The 17,017-nt window shown below is 44.6% G+C and overlaps 1 protein-coding gene across 1 annotated transcript; it reads left to right on the forward strand.

The window, feature by feature from the left end:
* The first annotated feature begins 272 nt into the window (after positions 1 to 272).
* On the forward strand, positions 273 to 12,651 carry LOC141144544 (adenylosuccinate synthetase isozyme 1 A-like). Its single transcript, XM_073630323.1, has 5 exons — positions 273 to 494; positions 7,000 to 7,124; positions 9,094 to 9,191; positions 10,244 to 10,393; positions 12,423 to 12,651. Exons 2-4 carry the CDS (start codon positions 7,105 to 7,107, stop codon positions 10,384 to 10,386), a joined length of 261 nt encoding a protein of 86 aa, XP_073486424.1. The 5' UTR covers positions 273 to 494; positions 7,000 to 7,104; the 3' UTR covers positions 10,387 to 10,393; positions 12,423 to 12,651.
* Positions 12,652 to 17,017: the final 4,366 nt, after the last annotated feature.

Here is a 17,017-nt window from a genome sequence, read left to right on the forward strand (position 1 = left end):
CGGAATGATACCGGTGAGGACGTCAGACATGCACCGAGTTCTCCCCTCCACACACCGGAAGAAGATGCGCCCTCCCTCCTCACACTTAGCCCGCCAGCACAACGCATCGCACACAAACGCAGCGCCAACGCTCAACGAAGCGCCTCAACTTTTCAGACATAAACACAGGCGGTACACGTGTGTGACTCCTAGCCCCGCCCCCTGGCGTGACAGCCCACCCCTTTCTAAGGGGCTGGTCCAGCCGCGCCGTGTGATTGGTGGAGGCGGGCGGCCTTGCCCTTTCATAGGCCTGGAGAAGGCGCAGGCGTGGTGTGCTGAGCGGATTTGGCGCGCTTCCTGTTCCTGTCGGAGCGCTCTGGTGGTCTGTCTTGTCATTATGCCGAAGAGGTCCTATCCGTTCGATAGTCTGGCCCCGCCGCAGATCAAGACTCGTATCGGGCAGAAGGAGCTGAGCCAGGGCGTGTGTGGGGAGAGCATGAAGAGGGAGCTATTCGGTGAGGGGGGGGGCATAGGCCTGCCTGGGAGTTGTAGTTCTCCAGAGCGGAGTATGTATAGAGGAGCCCGGCATGTATGTATGTATGTATGGAGGAGCCCAGCATGTATGTATGTATGTATGTATGTATGTATGGAGGAGCCCAGCATGGATGGATGTATGGAGGAGCCCAGTATGTATGTATGTATGTATGTATGGAGGAGCCCAGCATGGATGTATGGAGGAGCCCAGCATGGATGGATGGAGGAGCCCAGCATGGATGGATGGATGGATGGAGGAGCCCAGCATGTATGTATGTATGGATGGATGGAGGAGCCCTGTATGTATGTATGGAGGAGCCCAGCATGGATGTATGTATGGAGGAGCCCAGCATGCATGGATGTATGTATGGAGGAGCCCAGCATGGATGGATGGAGGAGCCCAGCATGGATGGATGGATGGAGGAGCCCAGCATGGATGGATGGATGGAGGAGCCCAGCATGGATGGATGGAGGAGCCCAGCATGGATGGATGGAGGAGCCCAGCATGGATGGATGGAGGAGCCCAGCATGGATGGATGGAGGAGCCCAGCATGGATGGATGGATGGAGGAGCCCAGCATGGATGGATGGATGGAGGAGCCCAGCATGGATGGAGGAGCCCAGCATGGATGGAGGAGCCCAGCATGGATGGAGGAGCCCAGCATGGATGGAGGAGCCCAGCATGGATGGAGGAGCCCAGCATGTATGGATGGATGGAGGAGCCCAGCATGTATGGATGGATGGAGGAGCCCAGCATGTATGGATGTATGGATGGATGGAGGAGCCCAGCATGTATGGATGGATGGAGGAGCCCAGCATGTATGGATGGATGGAGGAGCCCAGCATGTATGGATGGATGGAGGAGCCCAGCATGTATGGATGGATGGAGGAGCCCTGTATGTATGTATGGATGGAGGAGCCCAGCATGGATGGATGGAGGAGCCCAGCATGGATGGATGGATGGATGGAGGAGCCCAGCATGGATGGATGGAGGAGCCCAGCATGGATGGAGGAGCCCAGCATGGATGGAGGAGCCCAGCATGGATGGAGGAGCCCAGCATGGATGGAGGAGCCCAGCATGGATGGAGGAGCCCAGCATGGATGGATGGAGGAGCCCAGCATGTATGTATGGATGGATGGATGGAGGAGCCCAGCATGTATGGATGGATGGAGGAGCCCAGCATGGATGGATGGATGGATGGAGGAGCCCAGCATGTATGTATGGATGGATGGATGGAGGAGCCCAGCATGGATGGATGGATGGAGGAGCCCAGCATGGATGGATGGATGGAGGAGCCCAGCATGGATGGATGGATGGAGGAGCCCAGCATGGATGGATGGATGGAGGAGCCCAGCATGGATGGATGGATGGATGGATGGATGGAGGAGCCCAGCATGTATGTATGGATGGATGGATGGATGGAGGAGCCCAGCATGTATGTATGGATGGATGGATGGATGGAGGAGCCCAGCATGTATGGATGGATGGATGGATGGAGGAGCCCAGCATGTATGCATGGATGGATGGATGGAGGAGCCCAGCATGTATGTATGGATGGATGGATGGATGGAGGAGCCCAGCATGTATGGATGGATGGATGGATGGAGGAGCCCAGCATGTATGGATGGATGGATGGATGGAGGAGCCCAGCATGTATGTATGGATGGATGGATGGAGGAGCCCAGCATGTATGTATGGATGGATGGATGGAGGAGCCCAGCATGTATGGATGGATGGATGGAGGAGCCCAGCATGTATGGATGGATGGATGGAGGAGCCCAGCATGTATGGATGGATGGATGGAGGAGCCCAGCATGTATGGATGGATGGATGGAGGAGCCCAGCATGTATGGATGGATGGATGGAGGAGCCCAGCATGTATGGATGGATGGATGGAGGAGCCCAGCATGTATGGATGGATGGATGGAGGAGCCCAGTATGGATGGATGGATGGAGGAGCCCAGCATGTATGGATGGATGGAGGAGCCCAGCATGTATGGATGGATGGATGGAGGAGCCCAGCATGTATGGATGGATGGATGGAGGAGCCCAGCATGTATGGATGGATGGATGGAGGAGCCCAGCATGTATGGATGGATGGATGGATGGATGGAGGAGCCCAGCATGTATGGATGGATGGAGGAGCCCAGCATGGATGGAGGAGCCTAGGATGGATGGATGGAGGAGCCTAGGATGGATGGATGGAGGGAGGAGCCCAGCATGGATGGATGGAGGAGCCCAGCATGGATGGATGGATGGATGGAGGAGCCTAGGATGGATGGATGGAGGGAGGAGCCCAGCATGGATGGATGGAGGAGCCCAGCATGGATGGATGGAGGAGCCCAGCATGTATGGATGGATGGATGGAGGAGCCCAGCATGTATGTATGGATGGATGGATGGATGGAGGAGCCCAGCATGTATGTATGGATGGATGGATGGAGGAGCCCAGCATGTATGTATGGATGGATGGATGGATGGATGGAGGAGCCCAGCATGTATGGATGGAGGAGCCCAGCATGTATGAATGGATGGATGGAGGAGCCCAGCATGGATGGATGGATGGAGGAGCCCAGCATGGATGGATGGATGGAGGAGCCCAGCATGTATGGATGGATGGATGGAGGAGCCCAGCATGTATGGATGGATGGATGGAGGAGCCCAGCATGTATGGATGGATGGATGGAGGAGCCCAGCATGTATGGATGGATGGATGGAGGAGCCCAGCATGTATGGATGGATGGATGGAGGAGCCCAGCATGTATGGATGGATGGATGGAGGAGCCCAGCATGTATGGATGGATGGATGGAGGAGCCCAGCATGTATGGATGGATGGATGGAGGAGCCCAGCATGTATGGATGGATGGATGGAGGAGCCCAGCATGTATGGATGGATGGATGGAGGAGCCCAGCATGTATGGATGGATGGAGGAGCCCAGCATGTATGTATGTATGGATGGATGGATGGATGGAGGAGCCCAGCATGTATGTATGGATGGATGGATGGAGGAGCCCAGCATGTATGTATGGATGGATGGATGGATGGAGGAGCCCAGCATGTATGTATGTATGGATGGATGGATGGAGGAGCCCAGCATGTATGTATGTATGGATGGATGGAGGAGCCCAGCATGTATGTATGTATGGATGGATGGAGGAGCCCAGCATGTATGTATGTATGGATGGATGGAGGAGCCCAGCATGTATGTATGGATGGATGGATGGATGGAGGAGCCCAGCATGTATGTATGGATGGGTGGATGGAGGAGCCCAGCATGTATGGATGGATGGATGGAGGAGCCCAGCATGTATGGATGGATGGATGGAGGAGCCCAGCATGGATGGATGGATGGATGGATGGAGGAGCCCAGCATGGATGGATGGATGGATGGAGGAGCCCAGCATGTATGGATGGATGGATGGATGGAGGAGCCCAGCATGTATGGATGGAGGAGCCCAGCATGTATGTATGGAGGAGCCCAGCATGTATGTATGGATGGAGGAGCCCAGCATGTATGTATGGATGGAGGAGCCCAGCATGTATGTATGGAGGAGCCCAGCATGTATGTATGGAGGAGCCTATCTGCCATCTCACAGCGGGAGCGGGTCTCTGGCGGCTCGCCTGTGTGCCCCATACCCGGAAGTTCCAGAGTTCTGGCGCAGAGTGGCCGTCCTGCCGCAGTATATCTGCGTAGGGCGGTCGGGCAGAGGTTAATCCTTGCAAGTATACTGTACACTTATCCCAAGACCAGAAAACTGTATATGTGAAACAAACCGCACCTAGGATAGTGCAGATAAAACATAATGCCTAAACAATATCTTGGACCAGGGCATGTAACCAGGAGAGGCCACCTCCCGTGGAACAAGCAAGTCACAGCAACTGTTGCTACATCAACTCTTACTTGGCAGCCTAAATCAGGAGCGGCCGAGAGCAAAGATGGATAAAATCTAAGAAGTACACTGGCAGATTCCTGTGGAGAGGCGCTCTAAATTGTCAACACGTACCCACAAGAGTTAGTTTGTCCCGCCACCAACGGCGCACTGAGATGTGCACTGAACTCTGTATGTGTCTTGGTGTACAATTACAAAGAAAAAAAAATTAAGCAAGGAAGAAGCAATGATAGCAGAAGACATACAGAATCCATTTGTCCAAAAAATGCTACCGCTTAGTATTTCACACCTGTACGACTTGTCCTGCGACTTGGGACTGCAAAGTCGCAAGACAAGTCGTACCCCATGATTTCTAATGAGTACCATTCATATCTGCGATTTTCAAAGTAGTCACTGCACTACTTTGGTCCGACTTTGATGCGAGTTGAGGTCCATAGACCAAGTTTACACAGGCATTCCCTGAAATCATGCGACTTTGAAGCACTGGTAGTGTGAAAGAGGGCCTTAGTGACTTAAAGCGCATCTTCAGTCTTTCAACTTGATTCTATTTTAATGGTCTCTCCATCCTTAACAAATGGAATAAAAAGATTTTCTAAACCTAAATAATTTTTTTTTTTTTCCCTTTTGTGAGTGAGGAATGAGCTGGAGGACGGGGAGGGGGCAGAGAGTACCAGAGGTTAGAGCGGCATGTGTCATTAATGCGCCCATAGTGCACATATGTATAACCCTATGGAACAACTGCTTCTCCACCATCTATTATGGCAAATTTCATGCAGTACACTGCTCGTGAGTGAGATTTGCTAATGTAGAAGGTGGATATGTGGCAGACCAGAAAATCAAAGGGTGCTGGCTTCAGTGGCCCGCTCTTAAAATGGCTGCAGTGGTGCAACAGGGTAAGTGCCCTTCCAGCCTACTTTTTGAATGCGAAAAAGGCAGATTTTGCTATTAAGTGGTTGTAAACCAAAAAAAAAAAAAAACATTCTACCTCACTCAGCAAAGCAGCAGAAGCCCCCCCCCCCCTTTCCCCTGCACTGCCACATTTGGCACTTTTTGGGGAGGAGCAGGTACCTGGTTTTGATAGGTACCTGCTCCCACTTGCGGGTAAGATCGCCATGGCCATCTGAGTATTTCCAGCAGTATTTTCGTTAGAAATAGACATGTTATACTTACTCCTATGAAGTGGTTTTTCACAGAGCAGCCCAGATCCTCCTCTTCTTGGGTCCCTCTGCGGAGCTCCTGGCCCCTCCCTCCTGTTCAGTGCCCCTACAGCAAGCAGCTTGCTATGGGGGCACCCGCGTAGCAGATCCCTGTGTCTATTCAGACATGAAGTCGCAGCCCAGTCCTGTGCCCTTTCTCTCCTTATTGACTTTGACAGCAGTGGGAGCCAATGGCACCACGCTGCTGTCTCAGCCAATGAGGGGGAGTCCTGGACAGCCAAGTCTCTCGTGCCACATTGCTGGATCTAGATCGGGCTCAGGTAAGTATGAGGCTGAGGACCACAGAATGTTTTTTTTTTTTTTTTTTTTTTTTGTTCCATAGGAATGCATGGAAGCTCTTGATTTGTGCGTTTTTTTTTGAGCATTTTGCTCAAATGCAATAATTTTAAATATAAATAATAAAATAAAATGTTTTTAAATAAAATAACTCCGGACAATAACATTAACCCCTAAACTAACAAAATAAGTAAAAAAAGGCGCTGCGCAAACTGTTGGCACTACATAAATCCTGTATTATTATTATTATTATTATTATTATTATTATTATTAAAACCAGAACCTTTAAACCTTAACCACTTACAAAAAAGTAAAAAAAATAACCACTTGCCGACCAGCAACGTACCCGTACATAGGTACACTTCAAATGGTTATAACGGGATGATGCCTGCAGCTACAGGCATCCTGGTACCATAATTAGAGCTGACGGTTGGCTCTATTGTAAAAGCAATCCTAACGGATAACTAGCAGTGGGAGGGGGCATCTTAACCCCTCCCCCGCCTGCCTTCCACGGCTTTACAAGGGATCTCCCGTCCCACCGAGAGTCCCCATTGTCCAGCTGGCTGATCAAATACTGGAATGACTTCGGTTGACCTCTGATATAGGAACCCAGAGGCGATGAGCTTACATCTCTTCCGGTTTCCCTGGAAGTGAACAGTGCCATTTTCTGAAAATGAAAAGCATTTGTGCACACCAATCTTGGTGTGATTAAATTCATTTAAGGGCAGAGGAGGGATCTGGGGTCTTCATGACCCAAGATCTCGTCATAAAGAGTACCTGTCACATGCCTATTTCTGTCACAAGTGATGTGTACATTCCTTGTGACTAGAGGGGTACTGAAACTGAATCCAACCTGCTGGATTGCACACAAAAAAAACTGTAGTGTGTACGCGACTTTAAAGTGGTGTTTCCATTAATCGCATTATGCAGATCTGATTGCTGTAAAATGAAGCGGACCCTTTGGTACCACACAGAGCTTTAGCAAGTTCTCATTAGGTACTTTACTTGATATAAAGCCGGCTTAAATGTACAGTGGTGACCGGGTCACTTTAAAGTGCAGTATTTCATGTGTGACTAAAGCGTAGTTTTTTATTTCTTGCAGGATATAGGCAATCTATTTCAGTCGAAGGGTCATGAATGGGGAGTGACCACAGGCAGGAAGAGAAGGTGTGGCTGGCTGGATCTGGTCATTTTAAAATACGCCCATATGATCAACGGATTCACTGCGTAAGTCCACGGCTTTTCACTTAAATTCTACAAAGCACCAAGATTTTGTACAGATCTCCTTAAGTTAATAAACTGTCTTCTTGGGAGGAGGGGGGGGGGGGGGGATTGTCCATGTTGTCCAATAGCAACCCCTATTATATTCCAACTCTTGTCTATAATCCCATTGGAAAATGTAGAAAAATTAGAAATTGATTTACTCTGCATTCTACTGCTTATTTATTTTGTGTGTTTAATGCAATAAGATGGATTCTTTTTTTTTACATGTTATATTCAATGTCCATGTCACATTACAAGGTAAACTTGGTGTCTTCAGCTTCAGGAAGATGCAAAGTGTGTTCATCTCATCGATATTATATTCCTGAAGATTGGTTCCAAAATGGAATTGCTGTTTCAGTTTTAGCCGACCTAAAGGATGAAAACAAATAAATATATCATTAGTTTAAAGATCTCTTTTCCTTCAAAAATGCTTGAGTATCTCAAACCATTGGTTTGGGTTTTAAAAAGACAGACGTAAAAGCATTGTATTCATAGCTAATGTAACCACCTTTTGGGTGGAGACAAGCAAATAATTTCTTTAAGGTCTTAGGTCGGCCATACACGATGCAAATTTCTTTCCTGTAACCCAGAAATTGGCATGATTCCCCCAACAGACCGTGCTAACAAGGGAATCCCTCCTGCCGAGCAATTGTCTTCTCCCTGCGGGGGAAGCCGTCCACACCAGAAAACAGTGATTATCGCTAGCGGCTATAGCAGCTGTTAGCGAGAATCGCAAGATAATCCGGCTGGTTTTACCAAGTTGATCGCTCAACTTTGTACATTCAGCAGGCCTATTAATGGTTTTGAATATTGGCTGTTTCCTGCTGAACTGGCCAAGATTCAAACTGTGTGTATGGCTGTCCTTGTGGTCATCTATACAGCTTCTGGATTATCGTGTAGATGGATACATTCTTAACTTAGAACCAGGTGAGCCTGCCACAAAATGGTTTGCAGCTTATATCCAATCGGTGACAAATGACTTTTACAGGAATCCAACCCACCATTTGTTTGCCGTCTGAAAACAGTATAAGTAAAGGTTTACAATCACTAAGTGAAGGAACTATCCTCAGGTGATGAAATAAGATGAAACAAATCCTCCTACATAAGTTGTACCTGTCTGTCTGCAGTCTTTTCACATTTGTTCAATTGCTGAATTTTATAATCTTGTCTGAGTTCAAAAAAAGGGGGCGGAGAGGTAACACCCTGCAGAGCTCAGTGAAGAGAGCTCTGACAGCTTGTTGGAGGGAAGACACGCCCCCCCTTACAGTTTACAGAAACAGAGCTGAGGCTGTCAATCAGCTGGAGGCCCCTCCCCTGTCACCATTTTTTTTCAGTGTCAAAGTGATTCATGCTGTTAGAGGAACAAAGCAGCAGACAGATGACACTTGGTGCTCTTAAATGAGACAAGTACACAGTATAGAGGGATATGCTTTGTTTATATTTCATGTCGGAGGTTTACAACCACTTTAACATCAGAGTTTATTCTAGACTAGTCTGTAACAAACTTAAGTGTACCTGTAGGCCTGGGAAACTTACACTGACAGTTTGTATTGCAGGCACGTCAGCATGGATCTCCTGTAAAATGGCCTTGGGACTCCAAAAACCAGGGGTACTCTATCATGCAACAAATTACCTGGTGGCCAGCTTTGGCCCTTCCTGTCTTGCCTAATGCCGTTTATTATTGGCTTATTACTGTGATGGTCACCTTAACTAACCATTCGTAAGGTTTGAGGTAGAAAGGGGTGATCCAAAACTAGCCACTAGTAAGTCACTTCTATGGGAGGGTACCCCTGGGTTTTGGGATGCTTGACAAGATATGCACACAAAGTGCCTGCAGAATAAATGTGTCTCTTGGGAGCTTTGTGGTCTCGTGGGTTTAAGGCCCATCACTGTACAACAAATACTTACAGATTTATTGTCTGATCTCTTACAGCTTGGCTCTAACGAAACTGGACATTTTAGACACATTGGATGAGATTAAAGTTGGTGTTGCCTACAAACTCAATGGGAAGAGAATCCCTTACTTTCCAGGTTTGTGCATTACAGAATGTTTCACTACACCTTATTCAGTGAGGGCTCAATCAGTCTAGACAAATCAGGAAAATGTGGTCACTAAAGTGATTCTAAAGTCATGGTTGTGCGTTTTTTGTTTGTTTTTTCTACCTTATTGCATTTCCCCAGAGAGGAGAAAGGTAAATGTGCTAAACTGACCCAGTTGCTTTGCTCTGCATAAGGTAAAGTCATACATGGCAATTCCCCCATAAATGGTGTGCATTGGAAAATTTCCAATGCTGGCTATTTTAAGGCAGCCACAACTGCCTGAATACCTGAACAGTGACTGCATCTGATAGGCCACAGTCACTGGCCGATTAATCTTCCACTTGGCTCAGTTGATTTTATAAATCAAATGTTTTCAAGCTGGCCAGCTTAAATTGCTTCTACAGCCTGCATTCTATGCATTGGGGTAAATAAAAAAAACAAAAAAAAAAAAACTTCTGTGCGGCAGTAGCCCCCCTCTTGTTCTTACCTGAGCCCGATCCAATCCAGCAACGTGCACGAGAGCAGTAGCTCTCACCGCGGTCTCCCTCCATTGGGCAGACTGATAGCAGCTCCTGCCAATCAAATGCAGTGACAGGGCTGAGTCGCCCCGGTCTGTCAATAGATGCAGCTCGGGCGGAAATGTGCACAGGTGCCCCCAGGGAAAGCGGAGGGGCTTGGCGCACCGGTGGGGGACCCCAGAAAAGGATTGGGGCTGCTCTGTGCAAAACAATTGCACAGAGCAGGTAAGAGTAACACATTTGTTTTTGGTTTTAAGAAAAAAACAATGTTTATAATGGAAGTCTCCTGCAAGCTTTAGAAGGGCCACTGTAATATTTGACTATGAATACTGAAATATGGTAATACCGGACACCTCCAAAAAACTGTTAACATCCCTAATCCCTTCCTGCTACCCCTGAGCATCAAAATATAATGACCTTGCATACTACCATTCTAAATGATGCCATTCTCTTTTGGTTATTCGGGAATCCGTATTTGCACAATATTTGACTTTTTTTTTTTTTTTTTTTTTTCCTTTTTCTTAGCAAATCAAGAAATTTTACAGCAGGTAGAAGTAGAGTATGAGGTCATGCCTGGCTGGAAGAGTGACACCACAAGTGCCAGAAAATGGGAGGAGCTTCCTGTCGATGCTCAAAATTACATCAGATTTGTGGAAAATCAAATCTGAGTGCCTGGTGAGTGCTTGAGTCATTTGGCATATGTTATACCAAAAAGAGCATAAATGCACTTGGAAGTGGATTGTTTAAGAAGGTTTAAAGTGTGAGAAGCTATTTGGTCCCCTCTGAACAGGATGGGGATGTGCTACGTCCCACAAATGTGTGGGTAAATATGAACTTGAGCTATTCAGCTCTGTAAACAGACTTTTCTGTCAGTCAGAATTGACTAAAGCCAGCCATTGGCGGATCGAATCTGTCGGTTCGGGACCGGCTGAGATCCGAACCGTGTATGGGCAGACTGATTGTACCCAAGTTGATCAATCAAATTAACTTGGGTGATTCCTTCATCAACAATGACTGTGATGGGGGAATCGAGTGAATTTCGCACCTATGGCCAACATAAGGCTAGTCAGGAAAATTTGAATATGAAATATGTAATCTCTGCCTAACGAAAAAAATATAACTTTTGTATCGAGGAAAATGTATTCAGAGACGCTATACATTACCTTTTCAATTGATGCTTTGTGTGCTCAGATGGGTCTTGTACAGCTCTGTACACTACTGCCCACAGCACATGAATGGGGTGCACACAGCTTGGCTGACGGGTTAACCAGGACTAGTGATGGGAGACTCGGCAGAATTGCCAGTTAACCACTTCAGCTCAAAGATTTAACCCCTTCAAGACCAGGCCATTTTTTGCTATTCAGCACTGTGCTAATTTACCTGACAATTGCGCGGTCATGCAATGCTGTATCCAAACAAAATGTATATCAATTTTTTTCACACAAATAAAGCTTTCTATTGGTGGTTAATCATCCCTGGGTTTTTTATTTTTTATTACATAAACAAAAAACGACCAATTTTGTAGAGAATTTACTTGCTGTTAAAAAAAAATCTCTTAATACATTTTGGCTAAAATGTATTCTGCTACATGTCTTTGGTGGAAAAAATCCCAATAAGTGTATATTGATTGGTTGGTATGAAAGTTATAGCGTTTACATTTTACAAACTATGGGATATATACTAGAATTTTTTTATACAAGTAATGGTGGCGATCGGCGACTTAGAACCGGACTGCGATAGTGTAGCGGGCAATCTGACACTGACGCTGGGGGGGACTAACTGCCACTGACATCACCAGTGACATTATTACAGTGATCAGTGCTAATCTGTCACTGTACTAATGACACTGGGCAGGAAAGGGGTTAATATCTAGGGCGATCAAGGGGTTAGATGTGTGCCTAACCAGCGTTTGTACTATGTCAGTGATGGCGAACCTTGACACCCCAGATGTTTTGGAACTACATTTCCCATGATGCTCATGCGCTCTGCAGTGTAGTTGAGCATCAGGGGAATTGTAGTTCCAAAACATCTGGGGTGCCAAAGTTTGCCATCACTGTACTATGTACTGGGGATCTGGTTGCTTTCATTCCCTGTTTACATTCAGAGCGGTGTTCGGTGAAGCTCAGTCAATTATTAGCCGGGACCAGGTGATCGGGATGTGCTGTGACGAATCGCAGCACAGCCGGGTGCAGCCCTCTACTTAGAAATGCAGAATCGCGTATATATACACGTGATTCTGTGCGGCCTGCACTGTAAAGGTAAATCTAGAGTGTGCGGTCAGCAAGTGGTTAATCCGTTTTTGATTATTTTTCATGTAGAGTTCTAACTATTGATTTTTTTTTTGTGAGTGATGGAAGGACCCCAACTAATCATGATTCAAGAATTGTATGCCTTTCTGTGTAGTTTGACAAGCACTGTCAATTACAAAGGAGCAAGCGCCCTCTCCTGGCAGTATATGGGTGCTCCAAAAAAATCTTTTACCAGTCAATCATAACAATTCCCAGATGGCTGTGATCACTGTGGCATTCAGGGAAAAAATATACTGGAAACTTCTTTTTTTTTTTTTTTTTTTTTTTTTTTTTTTGTATTGCGCTAGCAGGGTAGTTAGGGTGAAACTTGGCAATTACCAGGACTTTATCGTCAAGTGCAGAATTTTCATGTTGTGCAGAATGCAGCTGCTAATATGTCTCTCTTCTCTATGCAGTGAAATGGGTTGGCGTTGGAAAGTCTCGAGAGTCTATGACTGAACTGTTCTAAACTTCCATCAATTTCCTTGTCACTGATTTCAAGACAAAGCACCGCCATTGTCAGTGACTGTAGTGACTAGTGTACGCTGCTACATGTTCTGGACCTGCTGTGTGAATGGTTTCCCACTTTGGTAAAAATTGTGATGACTTACAGCCATCTAAATAAAAATCGGTTTGAAATAAAAACTTGTCTGGTCGTAATTCTGTAAAGTAGCACTAGACCTGAAACATGAACAGGTGTGTGTCTGTGTTTTTTTTTTTTTTTTTTTTTTTTGTTAAAATTTTAGACCTAGAAGGAAAAAATTACAGAATGAAAATGTAAATTCTGCCGCAGTTGGCAGTTTTTCGGTTAGCTGTTCTCGCTCAGCCATACAAGCCTGTGGTCACAAGGACACTGGAGAGTGCAAAATCTGGGGCAGCTGTGCATTGAAACCAATCGGCTTCTAACTTGTTCAATTTAAGCTTTGACAAAAAAAAAACTGGCAGCTGATTAATTTGTATGCAGAGCTGCACCAGATTTTGCACTCTCCAGGTTTAGTAAATTAACCCCAGTGACTATGCCCAATGGAGACACAGATAATGATAAAAATCTGACAAAGGGGTTCTAATGCTGGCCATAGATGGCTCATAAGAGGTTCTGTTCATCAGGAACCAAGCAAATTTTGATGCATGTATTCCCCCTTCCACAGAAGTCAATCTAACAACCAGATGTTGGAAAACTCTCCCCCTCCCATCAGCGGCTACAATGTTGCAGCAGGAAGGATTCCTCTATCCACCTCACTTGTGTGGATGGAGAAATCCATCTGCCTTCTTTTTTCTAACTAGCCCACTGGCTGATCAAAAAAAAAAAAAAGAATTCCATCTTTATGGCCAGCTTAACTCTTCACTACTGCATTAAAAAAATTGAGACTTTAAAGATATGTTTCATGAGCAATATGAATTACAGTAAAACCTTGGATTGCGAGCAAAATTCGTTCCAGAAACATACTTGTAATCCAAAGCAGTTGTAAATCAAAGCAAATTTCCTGATAAGAAATAATGGAAACTCAAATAATTCGCTCCACAACCATTTATTCATAAGTCCTTCAGTTTATAGTCCATATAAAAAGATTATAGCAATGTGATAGGTTGTGCACCCATAAAATGTCCATCCACAAATTGAAACCTCCACGAGTGGATTAAAAGCAAAATCCAGCAGGAGCTACAGAGTATAAAAGAGAAGAGAGGCGTCTTTAAGTGTAGCAATATGTTGCTAAATGTTTTACCTTCATTAAATGTAACCATATTGCTACACTTAAAGGCCCCTCTCTTCTCTTTTATACTCAGTTGTGACACGACGCTACTTATCAAGACGTTGCTTGTATATCAAGTCAAAGTTTATTTGGAAATTTTGCTTGTTTTGCAAAACTCTCTCAAACCAAGTTACACTCAAACCAAGGTTTTACTGTATTAATATACAGGATGTGTATATAGTGCCACCAATTTGTGCAGCACTTTACAATATGTTTGCTATTTATCTCTGGCCTTAAGGTTGAACTACAGTCAAACCGCTAAAAACACAAGTAAAACGCAAATGGCTTCACTGTGGCCATGCTGCTGCTTTAAAAAAACAAAATTGCACATGATGCTCCGCTTGCCTTGGGGCTTCAAATGCATTAAAAATAAGGAACACCAGGAGGAGACTACATGATATTTCTAAGTCATGTTACCGGCCTCACTTGCATATGGAAAGAGGGAATGCGGATTATTTTGAATGTTGGGAATTCTATCATTTTATGCTGTATCCACAAATACTTGTTCTGTATCTGTCAATTGCTGTGTGTTTACCAACATTTTTATTATTTTTTTTCTAAAATACTTTCTTATATAATACAATTGCTATTATTCAAATTTAATGTGCACCTCCCTGGTGATCCCACTAAGGACCACCAGGGAAGCCATCCACACTGGACCACCAGGTATGCCCCCTAGACCCCCAGGGAAATACTAATCTGTGCCCAGGCAGCTGCCAATCAGTGCCCACTCACAATGCCTGCCAGTGTCACCTATAAGAACCCATCTTTGCAGCCTTTCAATGCCCATCAGTACCGCCTACCAGTGCTCATCATCTGTGCTGCCTTATCAGTGCCCATCAGTGAAAGAGAAAACTTACTTATTTACAAAAATTTTTAACAGAAACTAAAGCAAAACTTTCATTTTTTTTCAAAATTTTCGGTCTTTTTTTATTTGTTTAGCAAAAAATAAAAACCGCAGAGGTGATCAAATACCACCAAAAGAAAGCTCTATTTGTTGGAACAAAATGATAAAAAAAATTGTTTGAGTACAGTGTAGCATGACCGCACAATTGTCATTCAAATTGCGACAGCGCTGAAAGCTGAAAATTGGCCTGGGTGGGAAGGTGTCTAAGTGCCTGGTATTGAAGTGGTTAAGGAAAAAAAACTTACATTTTAAATGCCCATCAATGCAGCCTTATCACTGTCCATCTGCAGCCTACCCCAGTGTCTATCTGCAGCCCTGCAGTGTCCATCTGCAGCCAACAAATAAAAAAAAAGACCAAAAATTTTGAAAAAAAACTAGTTTTTCTTTGTTTCAGTTAAAATTTTTTGTAAATAAGTTTTCTTCTTCAACGACGGGCACTGTTATGGCTGCACTGACGGGCACTGATACGGTGGCACTAATGGGCACCGATAAGGTGACACCAATGAGGTGGCACTGATAGGCGCAACTGGTATGCGGCACTGATGGGCACTCGTAGGTGGCACTGATGGGTACTTATGGTTGGCACTGATGGGCATGGATAGGCACTGACAGGTGGCACCGATGGGTCAAAACGTCACTTCCCCCCATACGTCCTAAAGGCTAATTTTCAGTCATTTTTTTAAATGACTTATTTTTTTTATTGCATTTTAGTGTAAATATGAGATCTGTCTTTTTGACCCCAGATCTCATATTTAAAGAGGACCTGTCATGCTTTTTTCTATTACAAGGGATGTTTACATTCCTTGTAATAGGAATAAAAGTGACACCATTTTATTATTTTTTTTTAAACAGTGTAAAAATAAATAAAATCATATAAAATAAGAAAAAAAAAAAGTTAAACGCCTTGTCCCGACGAGCTCACGCGCAGAAGCGATTGTATACGTGAGTAGCGCCCGCATATGAAAACGGTGGTCAAACCACACATGTGCGGTATAGCCACGATCGTTAGAGCGAGAGCAATAATTCTAGCCCTAGACCTCCTCTGTAACGCAAAACATGCAACCTGTAGAATTTTGTAAACGTCGCCTATGGAGATTTTTGAGGGTAAAAGTTTGATGCCATTCCACGAGCGGGCGCAATTTTGAAGCGTGACATGTTGGGTATCGATTTACTCGGCGTAACATTATCTTTCACAATATAAAAAAATTGGGCTAACTTTACTGTTGTCTTATTTTTTTTATTCAAAAAAGTGAATTTTTTCCAAAAAAAGCACGCTTGTAAGACCGCTGCGCAAATACGGTGTGAAAAAAAGTATTGCAATGACCGCCATTTTATTCTCTAGGGTGTTAGAAAAAAAACAATATATAATGTTTGGGGGTTCTAAGTAATTTTCTAGCAAAAAAAAAATGTTTTAAACAGGTAAACACCTAAATTCCAAAACAAGGCTAGTCCTTAAGTGGTTAAAGGAGCCACATCCTTGTTTTTTAGATTTGTATACGAAGCCTACTGGCTGAATTTCAAAACCAGGATGAGGCTCCTTTAAGAAAATTTGTCAGTTAGAGATTTGAAAAACAAACGTTGCCATGACAACACTGCACCTGTGATGTCATCGGCTGCTTCCATATACTCTGCACTCTGGCAGGGTTCATGCCATTTGCTTTGTTGACTTTGAACGGTTAACACAAGCTGCTCTGTCTGGCGTGTTTTTTCTTGCAATTTGATCTGATTTTATCCGATTTGATTGCAAATTTTATCCTCGCCCATTTCAAGCGTGTTTCATTATTCTTCATAATGAACCGATTTAACCTTAAAAAGGTTTTTTCTCAAAATACCACCAAAGAGAATCCCATTGGAAGACTTCCAATGGAAGGAGATATCAGTGTAAATCCACCCAAGAAGCCCACAAGAATGAAGAGGAGTCCCGGGGCTTTTGTGAGAGGTTGTATCAGAGCCGTTGTTCGATGTTTCGGCCGTAAAGTCAATGGCCACCAGCAGAACACAGAAGACCTGAATGGTAAGTCTTGTGGATATTAATAGATACAAAGATAAAAGAAACCCTTTCATTGGATCCTTTTTCCTCATTAATGACGGGTCACGTTCCCATAGTTACAGATGTGTTTTTTTTTTTTTTTTTTTGTTTGTTTTTTAGCAAATTTTTTTTTATTAAGTTTTTAGTTACAATGAACACAACCCATGTACTTATTGTCTCATCATAATAAATACAAATTTATAAGCAATATTTAACCACTTAAGGACCAGCCTCGTTTTGGATTTTAGGTGTTTACATGTTTAAAACAGTTTTTTTTGCTAGAAAATTACTTTGAAAAAAAACATATATAATGTTTGGGGGTTC

The sequence above is a fragment of the Aquarana catesbeiana genome, linkage group LG05, assembly GCF_042186555.1.
Source record: "Aquarana catesbeiana isolate 2022-GZ linkage group LG05, ASM4218655v1, whole genome shotgun sequence".
NCBI classification, from domain to species: Eukaryota; Metazoa; Chordata; class Amphibia; order Anura; family Ranidae; genus Aquarana; species Aquarana catesbeiana.